Here is a 13648-nt window from a genome sequence, read left to right on the forward strand (position 1 = left end):
ACACAAGAGCAACTCCTTTTTCATTTTCTTAGAGCAAACATTATTTCATGATTCTAAAAGCCCAATATTTAACCTAAATCAGAATTATCATTGGAAATTCTATGATGGCTTTAATAATCCCATTCTTAAGGTAAAATTCTAGAAAAATTCCAATTATAAAATAATACATAATGATTTTAAGGAAAATAAATAAGAAATATGTGAGAAGATATAAACACAAATTATACACCCATTTAAGGGTGAATTTAATGGTAAGTGAATTGTATCTCAATAAAGATGTTTTTAAAAGTTATGAAACACTGAGAAAATATGTATTTATTTGGCAGTCACCTGACACTAGTGGGAATGAAAGAAAAACACTGTCAGTGATGGACCTCTGTGGAACCTTTTATCAGAGGATTCCCTTGATCAGCTTTATCTTGTTTGTTTTTGGGTATATTATTAATTTGTTCAAGTAAAATTTCCAAAAACCAATCTTCACAGAAAATATATGTGTTTATGTGAAAAAATCAATAGGGTATAGACAGACCAAGTGAGGAAGACAGGAATAGGGCAAGAGAAAGAACAAAAATTGAAAATCAAATAAAGAAAATATAGTAGTGGATTGCTGGAAGACGGTAGTGGAGTAGGAGTACTCTAAGTTTACCTCGTCCCACAAATACAACCAGCTAACTATCAAATAATCCTAAGTACACCAGAGAATGACCTGAAGACTGTCAGGGCAAACTACACAACTAAAGGTAGAAAAGAGGCCACATCGAAGAAGGTAGAAAGTGCAGAGACATGGTTGGGGAGTAAAATGGACCATGTCCATGGGAGTGGAGAGGATGCAGTGGTTGCAGAGAAGGGTGAGACAGACTAATATACAGGGGAGTGCTTGAGGTAAACAAACACCATAGCAATTGGCTTGTAAAGCAAGAGGGGCCAAATTTCATGACTTCTGGCAACTAGAGGGGCATAAAGCCTGGAGTTTTAAAGGCCATGGGGCTTGGCTAGGATAGCGCCTGGAGGGCATTATGTTGCTCTTGCAGAGAAGGCAGGCTAACAATCTGTGGGTATACAGCACAGAAGCAGTGATATGAAGAGCACCTGGTGTACACAGTGGAGAGCGTTGTTTATTTTGGACCACATCCAAAAGAGTCAGTGCTCATGGAGAGAAATCTTCAGAAAGAAAAAAACAAAGTGGTGCCATTTCTCTCCGCTGATCCTAAGCATAAGCACAGGGAACCTACAGGAACCAGCACAACACCAACACTTGCTTACACCAAGCCTTGTCCCCCATATTCCAGTGGAACTGCTCTTCTCGTTTGCCATTAATGCCTTGGCAGGCCCCTCCTCCAGAAAACTGGCCCCGAACTCTGCTCACACCACACCTCCCTTCTCAGAAGTTTTAAGGAGCTTCAGTTATAGCAGCAGTGGCAATAGATCTCATTTCACAAACAGACCAGAGCACATCTAAGTTAAAATGTGCCATATTCAGTCCAGGGACCAGACATTTCCCATAACAGGCAAATAGAACCTTTGTAGACAACTGACCTGAAGGATAAAGTGGCTAAGACAAAACATAAGAGCACATGCAGTACACATTGGAGATACTCCAGGAAGAACCAGGCCCGGGGAACAGGGGACACTACATTGCAGGGCACTACAAGATCTTTTCATCATAAAGCCATTACCCTCAAGAACAGAAGACAAAGCATATTTCTTAACGCAGACAAGTGGGCATAGAAATGTAGGTAAAATGAAAAGACAGAGAAATTTATCCCAAACAAAAGAACAGTACAAGGCCATGGCCAGAGATCTAAGGAAAATAGAAATAAGTAACATGCCCNTAATGATCACAAAGATACTCACTGGACTTGAGAAAAGAATGGAAGACATCAGTGAGACCCTTAACACAGAGATAAAGAATAACATAGCAGTGATAAAGGGCTCAATAAACCAAATGAGAAGCACGCTTGATGGAATGAACAGCAGGATGGAAGAAGCAGAGGAATGAATTAGTGACCTAGAAGACAGAATAATGGAAAGTAATCAAGTTGAACAAGAGAGAAAAAAGAATTATGAAAAATGAAAATAGACTTAGGGAACACAGTGACTCTACCAAATGCAATAACATTCATATTATAGGAGTCCTAGAAGATGAAAGAGAAAAGAGGGTACAAAATTTACTTGAAAAAATAATAGCTGAAAATTTCCCTGATCTGGGGAAGATAACAGACATCCACATCCAGATGGCAAAGAAAACTCCCATCAAAATTAACAAAAGGAGATCAACACCAAGATATACTGTAATTAAATTGGCAAAATGTAGTGATAAAGAAAAGAATTTTATTTTATTTTTTTTTCATGGAGTTAAAAATAATTTTTTTTATTATTTTTTTTAATAGTTTATTGTCAAATTAGTTTCCACATAACACTCAGTGCTCATCCCCACAAGTGTCCTCCTCCATGCCCATCCCCCCTCCCCCCACATCCATCAGTCCTCAGTTTTTGTCAGCATTCAAGAGTCTCTCATGGTTTGCTTCTCTCCCTTTCCCCCACCATTTCCGCCCTTCTTCTCCCCCTTGTTCCTCCGTCAAGTTCCTCCTAATCCTCCTATACGTGCAAACATATGATATTTGTCCTTCTCTGCCTGACTTATTTCGCTCAGCATAACACCCTCAAGGTCCATCCATGTTGCTACACATGGCCAGATTTCATTGTTTCTCATTGCCATGGAGTATTCCATGGTATAGATAAACCACATCTTCTTGATCCATTCATCTGTTGATGGACACTTAGGCTCTTTCCATGTTTTAGCTATTGTGGAGAGTGCTGCTATGAACATTGGGGTACATGTGCTCCTATGCCTCAGCATTTCTGTATCCCTTGGGTAAATTCCTAGCAGTGCTATTGCTGGGTCATAGGGGAGTTCTATTGTTAGTTTCCTGAGGAACCTCCACACTGTTTTCCAGATGGGCTGTACAAGTTTACATTCCCACCAACAGTGTAGGAGGGTGCCCGTTTCTCCACATCCTCGCCAGCATCTAGAGTTCTCTGATTTGCTCATTTTAGCCACTCAAAAATATGGAACGCTTCACGAATTTGCATGTCATCCTTGCGCAGGGGCCATGCTAATCTTCTCTGTATTGTTCCAATTTTAGTATATGTGCTGCCGAAGCGAGCACAAGAAAAGAATTTTAAAGCAGCAAGGCAAAAGAAGATATCCAAAAGGCTAGAAACCCAAAAAGGTTAGCAGGGGATTTTTCAGCAGAAACTTTGCAATCCAAAAGTGAGTGGCCCAATATATTCCAACTGCTGAATGGGAAAAATCTGCAGTCAAGAATACTCTATTCAGCAAGGCTATTATTCAGAATAGAAGGAGAGATAAAGAGCTTCCTAGGCAAATAAAAACTAAAGGAGTTCATGACCAAAAACCAGCCCTGTAAGAAATATTTAAGGGGACTCTTTGAATGGAAAGGAGAGACCAAACGTGACAGTAGGAAAGTAGGAAACAAAAGGAGTAAAAAATAATATTTCTGTCAAAAATCAGTCAAGGCATTCACAAAATAAAAGGAAAATGTGTAAAATATGTAAATATGTGAAATATGTTAAAATATACCTAAAATGTGAGCAGGAGAGGAGTAGAGAATGGTTCCAATTTTAAATGACCATAAAATTAATACAGACAGCTATATGTATAAGAGGTTATATACAAACCTAATGGTAACCATATACCAAAATCCATTAATAAGTATATAAAGAACAAAGAGAAAAATCCAAATATATCAATAAGGAAAATCATTAATTAGAGAAAGACAAAAAAGATCAGAGAAAATCTTCAGAAACAACAAAGCAAATAATAAAATGAAAATACATTATCAATAATTACTTTTAATGTATATGGACTAAATGCTCCAATCAGAAGGCATAGAAGGACAGAATGGAAAAAAAAAAAAGACACATATATATGTGGTTTACAAGAGGTGGGACCTTTAGACCTAAAGACACAAGCAGAATGAAAATTGGGGGGGGGGGGGAAAAAACATCTATCATAAAGATGGATATCAACAGAAAGACGAGGAGCAATACTTATATCAGAGAAAACAGACTTTAAAACAAAGACCGTCAGAAGAGACAAAGGACAGTATATAATCATAAAGGGAATATCCAACAAGAAGTTGTAACAATTCTTAATGACTAGGCACCCAACTTATGAGCAACAAAAAACATAAAACAGTTAATAACAAACATAAATATCAATAATAAGACAATAATAGTAGGGTACTTTAACACCCAACTTACATCAATGGACAGATCATCTAAACAGAACATGAACAAGGAAACAATGGTTTTGAATGACACACTGGAACAGCTGGATTTAACAGATACATTCAGAACATTCCATCCCAAACAGCAGAATACATGTTCTTTTAAAGTGCACATGAAACATTCTCCAGAATAGATCACATGTTAGATCTCAAAACAAGTCTCACCAAATTGAAGAAGATTTAAGTCATACTAGGCATATTTTTGGCCACAATGCTACAAACCTAGAAGTCAACCACAGGAAAAAATCTGGAAAGATCACAAATACATGCATGCTAAATAACATGCTACTAAACAATGAATGGCTCAACCAGGAAATCAAAGAAGAAATAAAAGCACATGGAAACAAATGAAAATGAACACACAAGGTTCCAAAACCTCTGGGATGGAGCAGAAGCAGTTCTAATGAGAAGTTTAAAGCATTTCAGGCCTACCCCAAGAAGAAGGGGGGAAAAAGGATAAAGGACCCAAAATATACAAAATCACAAATAAGAGAGGATAAATAACAACCAACACCACAGAAATATGAACAATTATAAGAGCATATTATGAAAACCTATATGCCATCAAATTGGACAATCTAGAAAAACTGGATGAATTCCAAGTAACATATAAACTCCCAAAATTGAAACAGGAAGAAATAGAGAATTTGAGCAGACTGATAACCAGCAAAGGAATGGAATCACTAATCAAAACACTTCTGGCACTTGTTGGGATGAGCACTGGGTGTTGTATGAAAACCAACTTGACAATAAACTATTTAAGAAAAAAAAAGGGGGGGGGGCGCCTGGGTGGCTCAGTCAGTTAAGCGTCCGACTTCGGCTCAGGACGTGATCTCACAGTTCCTCGGTTCAAGCCCAGCATCGGGCTCTGTGCTGACAGCTCAGAGCCTGGAACCTGCTTCAGATTCTGAGTATCTTCTCTCTGACCCTCCCCTGCTCATGCTGCCTCCCTCTCTCTCTCTCTTTCTCTCTCTCTCTCTCAAAATAAATAAAACATTAAAAAAAGAAAACTTAAACAAACAAACAAAAAGGGGGGGGACCACTCTCAACAAACAAAAGTCCAGGACCAGATGGCTTCACAGGCAAATTCTACCAGACATTTAAAGAAGANTCTCTCTGACCCGCCCCTGCTCACGCTGTCTCTCTCTCTCTCTCCTAGAAATAAATAAAACATTAAAAAATTTAAAAAAAAATAAAGAAGAGTTAATACTTATTCTTCTCAAAGTATTCCAAAAAATAGCAAAGGGAAGAAAACTTCCAAATTCATTCTGTGAGGCCAGCATTACCCTGATACCAAAACCAGACAGAGACACCATCAAAAAGAGAACCACAGACCAATATCCCTTATTCCTGCTGAATATACATGCAAAAGTCCTCAACAAAATACTAGCACACTGAATCCAACAATACATTTAAAAAATCATTCACCAAAATCATGTGGGATTTATTCCAGGGTTGCAAGGGTGGTTNCATTTCAATAGATGCAGAAAAAGCATTTGACAAAGCACAATGATTCTTGACAAAAACCCTTAACAAAATAGGTTTAGAGGAAACATCTCAACATAATAAAGGCTGTCTACGCAAATCCCACAGGCAACATCATACTTAATGGGGAAGAACTGAGATTTTCTTCTAAGGTCAGCAACAAGACAAAGATGTCTACTCTTACCACTTTTTTTTAAATTTTTTTTTTAATGTTTTATTTATTTCTAGGAGAGAGAGAGAGAGACAGCGTGAGCAGGGGAGGGTGAGAGAGAGAGGGAGTCACAGACTGAAACAGGATCCAGGCTCTGAGCTGGCAGTCAGCACAGAGCCCGACGCGGGGCTCGAACCCACGAACCGCGAGATCGTGACCTAAGCGAAAGTCGGATGCTTAACCGACTAAGCCACCCAGGCGCCCCTACTCTTACCACTTTTATTCAAGAGAGTACTGGAACTCCTCGCCACAGCAATCAGGCAACAAAAATAGAAGGCATCCAAATTGATAGAAGGAAGTAAAACTACTATTTGCAGATGACATGATCCACAATATAGAAAACCTGTAAGACTCCACCACAAAACTATTGGAACTGATGAAGAAGTAAGGTCACAGGATACAAAATGAATATACAGAAATCTGTTACATTTCTATACGCTGATAATGTAGCATCAGAAAGAGAAATCAAGAAAACAATCCCATTTACAACTGTACCAAAAATAATAAAATACTTAGGAATAAATCTAAACAAAAAGGTGAAAGATGTATACTCTGAAAACTATAAAACACTGATGAAAGAAATCCAAGACGATACAAAGAAATGGAAAGACATTCCATACTGATGGATTATAAGAATAAATACTGTTAAAATGTCTATCTTGCCCAAAGTAATCTACATATTCATTGAAGTCCTTATCAAAATATCAACATGTTTTTTCACTGAAGTAGAATAATTGAGGTAGCTCCCAGGCGGCTGGGGCCCCTGAAAGAGCCGCGCGGACACCGGGCATCCGCGCTCCTGGCTGGCTGGAACTCGAGAGGGAAGGCGAAGAACTAAAAACTGGGAAATGTGCCTGTGAGTTCGTGTTTCAGGTTACGAGCCATAGAGGGACCTGGTTTTCCTCACTCCAGCAGGCTCCGGCTCCGTGCACCCAGCAAGCAAGCCCCCGCCCCTGCGCGCCAGCCCGACCCAGAGAAGAAAGCAGCGATTCTGACTCTGCCCCCAGAGCTCCAGAGGGGGCCTGGAATTGCCCGAGGGGGTTGCCTGGGAAGCTGTGTCTAAGGCAATTTCAGCGGGGCGCGCGGACTGGGATTTNATAAATGATTCTAAAATTTGTAAGAAACCACAAAATACCCCAAAAGGCCAAAGCAATGTTGAAGAAGAAAAATAAAGCTGGAGGCATCACAAATCCAGACTTCAATTTATATTACAAATCTGTAGTAATCAAAACAGTACTGGTACAATAATAGACACATAGATCAATAGAACAGAATTCTGGAAATAAACCCACAACTATAGGTCATTGAATCTTCGACAAAGCAGGGAAGAATGTCCAATGGGATAAGAATGTCTCTTCAACAAATGGTGTTGGGAAAACTTGACAACAGCATGCAAAACAATGAAACTGGATCACTTTCTTATACCATATGCAAGAATAAATTCAAATTGGATTAAAGACCTAAACATAAGACATGAAACCATAAAAATCCTAGCATAGATCACAGGCAGTAAGTTCTTTGACACAAGCTGTAGCTTATTCTTTCTAGGATGTCTCCTGAGGCAAGGGAAACAAAAGTAAAAATGAACTATTGGGACTACATCAAAATAAAAAGCTCCTGCATAGCCAAGGAAACAGTCAACAAAACTGATTGACAACCTACTGAATGGGATAAGACATTTGCAAATGACGTATTCAATAAAGGGTTAGTATGCAAAATATATAAAGAACTTATATCATTCAACACCCCAAAGACAAATAATTCCAATTGAAAAAATGGACAGAAAGAATGAACAAACATTTCTCCAAAGAAGACATTTAAACTGACAACAGACATATGAAGAGATGTTCAGTATCACTTATCAACAAAGAAATGTAATCAAAGTTACAATACGTTATCATCTTACACCTGCTGGAATGGTTAAAATCAACAACAGAAGAATATATAGATGTTGGTGAGGATGTTGAGAAAAAGGAACCCTACTGCACTTTTGGTGAAAATAAAAACTGTTGCAGCCATTGTGAAAACATTATGGAGGTTCCTCAAAAAGTTAAAAATAGAGGTACCCTATGATCCAGCAATTGCACTAAATGGGGATTTACCCAAGGAATACAAAAACTAATTCAAAGGGATACATGCATACTAATGTTTGTTGCAGTATTATTTACAAGAGCCAAATTATGGAAGCAGTCCAAGTGTCCATTGATTGATGAAAGGATAAAAAAGAAGTGGTGTATACACACACACACACACACACACACACACACACACACACACACAATGGAATACTATTCTGCCATAAAAATGAATGAAATCATGCTATTTGCAATGACATGGTAGAGCTAGAGAGTATAATGATATGCAAAATAAGTTAGAGAAAGGCAAATACCATACAATTTCATTCATATGTGGAACTGAAGAAACAAATGAGCAAAGGGAAAAAGAATTGAGAGAGGAAAGAGAGACAAATGAGGAATTATAGAGAACAAAGTGAGTATCACCAGAAGGGAAGAGGGTGAGGGTGAGGGGAATGGGTTAAATAGATAATGGAGATTAAGGAGTACACTTGTCATTATGAGCACTGGGAATTGTCTGAAATTGTTGAATCACTATATTCTACAACTGAAACTAATAAAACACTGAATGTTAAAAAAATGAAAAAAAAACACTTATATTTAAAGTAAAAATGGAAATGTGGTATATACATGTTTACACATACCTACATACACATACACACACATAGAGGAACAGTATTTGGCCTAAAAAAGTATGGAATCGGGGCGCCTGGGTGGCTTAGTCGGTTAAGCGTCCGACTTTCGCTTAGGTCATGATCTCGCGGTTCGTGGGTTCGAGCCCCGCGTCGGGCTCTCTGCTGACTGCCAGCTCAGAGCCTGGAGCCTGTTTCAGAGTCTGTGACTCCCTCTCTCTCTGACCCTCCCCTGCTCACGCTGTCCCTCTCTCTCTCTCCTAGAAATAAATAAAACATTAAAAAATTTTTTTAAAAAAGTATGGAATCTTACTATTTGTAACAACATAAATCGAACTTGAGGACATTATTTTCTTCCTTTTATTTCTCATGCTAAGTGAAATATGTCAGAAAAATTAAGGCAAATGTCACATGATCTTACTTATATGTGGAATTAAAAAAAAACAACCAGACTCCTATATACAGAGAACACATAACTGATTAATTAATCGTTGCCAGAGGTTGCCAGACATGGGAAATTGGGTTGGGCAGAATGGGTGAGGGCAGTCAAAAGATAAAAACCTCCAGTTACAAAAGTAATTACTGGGATGTCATGTACATCATGGTGACTATAGTTATTAATATTGCATTATATATTTCAAAGTTGCTAACAAATTAGATCTTAAAAGTTCTCATCATAAGAAAAGAAATTCTGTGACTATGTATGGTGATAGAAATTCATTACACTTATTGTGGTGATCATTTTGCAATATATATCAAAATATCAAATCATTATGTTGTATACTTGAAACTAATATAAGTTTGTATGTCAGTTATACCTCAATAAAATACATATGAAAATATACTCTAATTCTGGTAAAAATAATAAAAATGAATGATGTCAAAATGGTTCAATGTGATTAGGTCTAACTAATTATACTTTGCAGGTTCACATCAAGATGAAGGGGCAGCTTTCAGTTTACCTGTGTCAGGGCATTTTTCAGCATTTTCTTTAATAAGTTTGAAGATATTTCAATAAGTACAAAAATTCCAATAAAGACATTTGAAAATTAAATGAGAAGATCTGTTAGCACTAAAAACATACCTTTTGAATTAATTTTAGGTAATGTACTTTCTCCTAGAAACTGATATATTTGTATAAATATATGAAAGAAGATATAAAAAAATTCCTAAAATCTTTCCTATGTCCATGTAAAAAACATTTGCATAAACATAAATGGTAGAGGAAGACACATTAATGCTGCTCTTAGTTTTTTAATATACAAGGAAATAACAGTAACAAATTATGCCTTCAAAAGATAAAAGGGAGGGGCACCTCCCTGAGGGGTGGCTCAGTCAGTTGAGTGTCAGAGTGGCTCAGGTCATGATCTTATGGTTCATGAGTTCAAGCCCTGTGTCAGGCTCTGTGCTGACAGCTCAGAGCCTGGAGTCTGCTTTCGATTCTGTGTCTCCCTCTCTCTCTGCCCCTCCTCTGCCTGTGCACGTGCGCACACGCTCTCTCTCTCTCCAAAATAAACATTAAAAATGTTTTTTAAAAAAGATAAAAGGGACATAATTCTAGTCAATGGGGCTATATCATTCACATTTCAAAGTAATCTTAAAACACCAGTTGAGGGTTTGGGACAAGACGGCAGAACTTAAATTCTCTCTGTTCTTCCTCTTAAGTACAACTAGATAATGTGGAAATAATAGAGTGCACAATCAGCTGGGTACTGAAGGATGAAAATATGAAGGTGGACTGGCTAGGGACTTCCAGGACTCACAGAAAAACAAAGCAGTTTGGCATCTCCCAATTTCCCACCCAGTGACAAGACAGTCCAGGCTCAGTGTCTCCTGGCTCTCAGCTCAAAGGCAAAGGTAGCACAAGCCCAGTTATGTCCTGATCCCCAACCCAACAAAAGGCAGTTCAGGTGGGCCCTTTCCTCCCTTGGTAACACTGGTGGGAGTTCCAGTAGTAGCATATGGTCTGGAGTTCTGGCCCAGGTCAGCAGCAGTGGGGCCCAGTGGTGTCAGATGAACCAAGCAGACCAAACTAGTACTACAGGAATCTTAAAACTAAATTGTCATTAGAACCACAGCCCACAAAAGTAGACCAGGACCTATGCATCTAAATAGCATAACTGCCTGCTAAAATAGAGTACTGTATTTAAATAGGATCCAAATTCTCCCAAAATAATCTCCAAAATGTCCAGAAGACAAATGAAAATTCCTGGAAAAAAAGTACAATCATAGATATAAAAAACTCATTGAATGGGCTNGAATATGACAAAGGAAAAAAATCAGTGAACTTGAAGAGAGATCAATAAAAATTGATCAATAAAAATCCAATCTGAACAATACAGAGAAAATATTAATTTCAACTACCAAATAATAACATAATTATATGCCTGGTTGTAATTTATTTCTTTAGATTAGCTGGGATTTTACTCTAAATTATACTATTCCATTTTTCTTTTTTTTTTTTTAACCCTTATAAGCTTTTCTTAAGAACAAAATATCATAGGGGTGCCTGGGTGGCTCAGTCGGTTGAGCACCTGACTTCAGCTCAGGTCATGATCTCACAGTTCGTGGGTTCGAGCCCCACGTCAGGCTCTGTGCTGACAGCTAGCTCAGAGCCTAGAATCTGTTTCAGATTCTGTGTCTCCTTCTCTCTCTGACCCTCCCCTTCTCATGCTATCTCTCTCTTAGAAATAAATTTTTAAAAAAGAACAAAATATTATAATGAGAACAAGAAAACATAGTCACTAAATTAATAATCCATATGATCATCAACATAAAAAAATAAAAATAATACCTACGATTTTTATTGAACATACAAATACAAGAACACAGAAGTTTCTCAAATTAAGATACACTACACACCTATTGAGTGTAAATACTTCAAAATACTCATTGTTTTAATGGTATTAATTTGAAGATACTCACCTTCTAACTAAATCTGGTTTTAGAAGGGTTGCTTGTTGTTCAACTCCAACTGCCTGGGATACAGGCTGTAAATAGTACAGAAACAAAACTTGTTATAATAGAAGACTTCAAGCTAAAAATGCAGTCTGCTATTATTTCAAAAAACATGGTTTTTACATTTCACATTTTAGTTAACTCACAAACTAGGTAGAATGTCCACATTATGTAATGTTTGATGTTACTACCAAAGATAAAGAAAAATAAAATGTATCAATATTCATATTCATTAATATTTTCCATTAAAAAAGATAGCATTCTTTGATATACCTTTGTTTCTATTATTTTTCAGTGGAGAACACCAACATTCAGCTTCCAGGCCTGATGGGAAAACCAGTACTAAAAGGAAGAGTTGCTACCATTTCACAAATAGATAAATAAATGACTCAAGCTTTAACTTACTGAGTGCTCTGGCTCTTTCTCACTCTCTTTATACTAAACTGCTGACAACTATCCCTTTGAGGCATTAGTATCAGCTGTTGCAATACTGGCTTCTAGGAGAAAAGCTTAGTTAAGCCCTCTAAGAAGGAAAATACCAACCATGTTGGAAAAACAATTTTAAACATTTATCTAATTCATCCTATGTACTGACACTGGTGATAGCACAGGGACCTTAAAATGCAAATCTATAAAACTTGATGGCTGCTTTATGAAGTTTAAACCCTCTATGATGGTTCCTCATCTATAAGGTTAAGTTTCTTTGGATGGCAAAGTCCTCAATGAACTGGTTCCCAGCCACATTCTCTAGGCTCTTCTGCTTGAAGCCACAGTGAACTGTAGCTCCTTTGAATGAGTTGAGCTCTTCCATATACTGTGACTCTACTCATGTTCCCTCATCTTCCTGGTCTATTTCAACTCCCCCTCAGTCCTTTCCAATCTATGGATGGAACTCCTTTATATAAGAAGCTTCTATCACAGTAGGTTCTAGACAGTCCAGCAAAATCACTTTGAGTGCTCAAAAAAAAAATATGCTCCTAGGTGGCTCAGTTGGTTAAGCATCCAACTTCAGCTCAGGTCATAATCTCACGGTTCGTGAGTTCAACCTCCACATTGGGTTCTCTGCTGTCAGCACAGAGCCTGCTTCAAATCCTCTGTCTCCCTCCCTCTCTGCCCCTCCTCTGATCACTATCTCTCAAAAATAAACATTAAAAACTATTTTAAAAATAAAAAATATAAACCTTAGCTCATATCTTGTTTTCTAAACAACAAAGGATGAAGGTTTCCTAGAAAAATGACTGATTCCAATATTGGGGCAAAGAAAGAACAAGATGAGGCTGAATCATCTTGTTATGCCAAAAAGTAAAGAATTGCTCAAATAATGATGGGAACATATCAAAAATATACAGGAGCCAGCTTGAAGGGGTTCCCACTGCCCAAATATGGGACAATTTGGACATCAAAATAAATAATGATAGTAACAGAATATAACCCATTCAATAAAATAAAAATACATGAGTTCATACTGATACTAACAAAGTCTTTGCATCACAAAGCCAACTGATATAAGGAATGATGAAATCAGAAAATCATCAATGGATGATAAAATTCATCACCCACTGTTAGTGGGTAAAAGTTACATAGATTCAAAATATCTCCCCACAGCTTACTTATTAATTATAAAAGCAAAAAAAGGGTCACTTTATACTAGAAAACTATACAGTATACAGCAGGCCCCACCTTAAACAAGGAATCAGATTGAATCCCAGCAATAGTGGGACAAACTGACATCACATGCCTCCTGATATGATATGTTGTTCAAAGAACACATTGCGTAGATAGTATTCCTGACAAAAATATATCATCTGAATCTTAACAAGAGGAAATTTCAAACAAACTCAAATTGAAGGACATTCTACAAAATAACCAATCTTTAGTCTTCAAAAAAATATCAATGTTATAAAAGACAAAGGCTGAGGAACTGTTCTAGAGTAAAGGAGACAAGAGAGAGAACACAGCTAAATGCAATACATG

At 37.5% G+C, this 13648-nt stretch overlaps 1 protein-coding gene and 1 non-coding gene across 2 annotated transcripts in view; both read right to left on the minus strand.

Moving 5' to 3' along the window:
* The window catches only part of WNK3 (WNK lysine deficient protein kinase 3), a 132802-nt gene that overhangs the window by 46483 nt on the left and 72671 nt on the right, over positions 1-13648 (minus strand). Inside the window, 2 exon segments of the mRNA XM_077758369.1 lie at positions 10107-10117; positions 11642-11706. Of these exon segments, the coding sequence (XP_077614495.1) occupies positions 10107-10117; positions 11642-11706 (76 nt within the window).
* Positions 3064-3170, minus strand: LOC144226857 (U6 spliceosomal RNA). Its single transcript, XR_013333764.1, has one exon. It is a non-coding gene; the product is annotated as a U6 spliceosomal RNA (small nuclear RNA).

This window comes from Crocuta crocuta, unplaced genomic scaffold (assembly GCF_008692635.1).
Source record: "Crocuta crocuta isolate KB4526 unplaced genomic scaffold, BGI_CrCroc_1.0 scaffold1067, whole genome shotgun sequence".
NCBI lineage: Eukaryota > Metazoa > Chordata > Mammalia > Carnivora > Hyaenidae > Crocuta > Crocuta crocuta.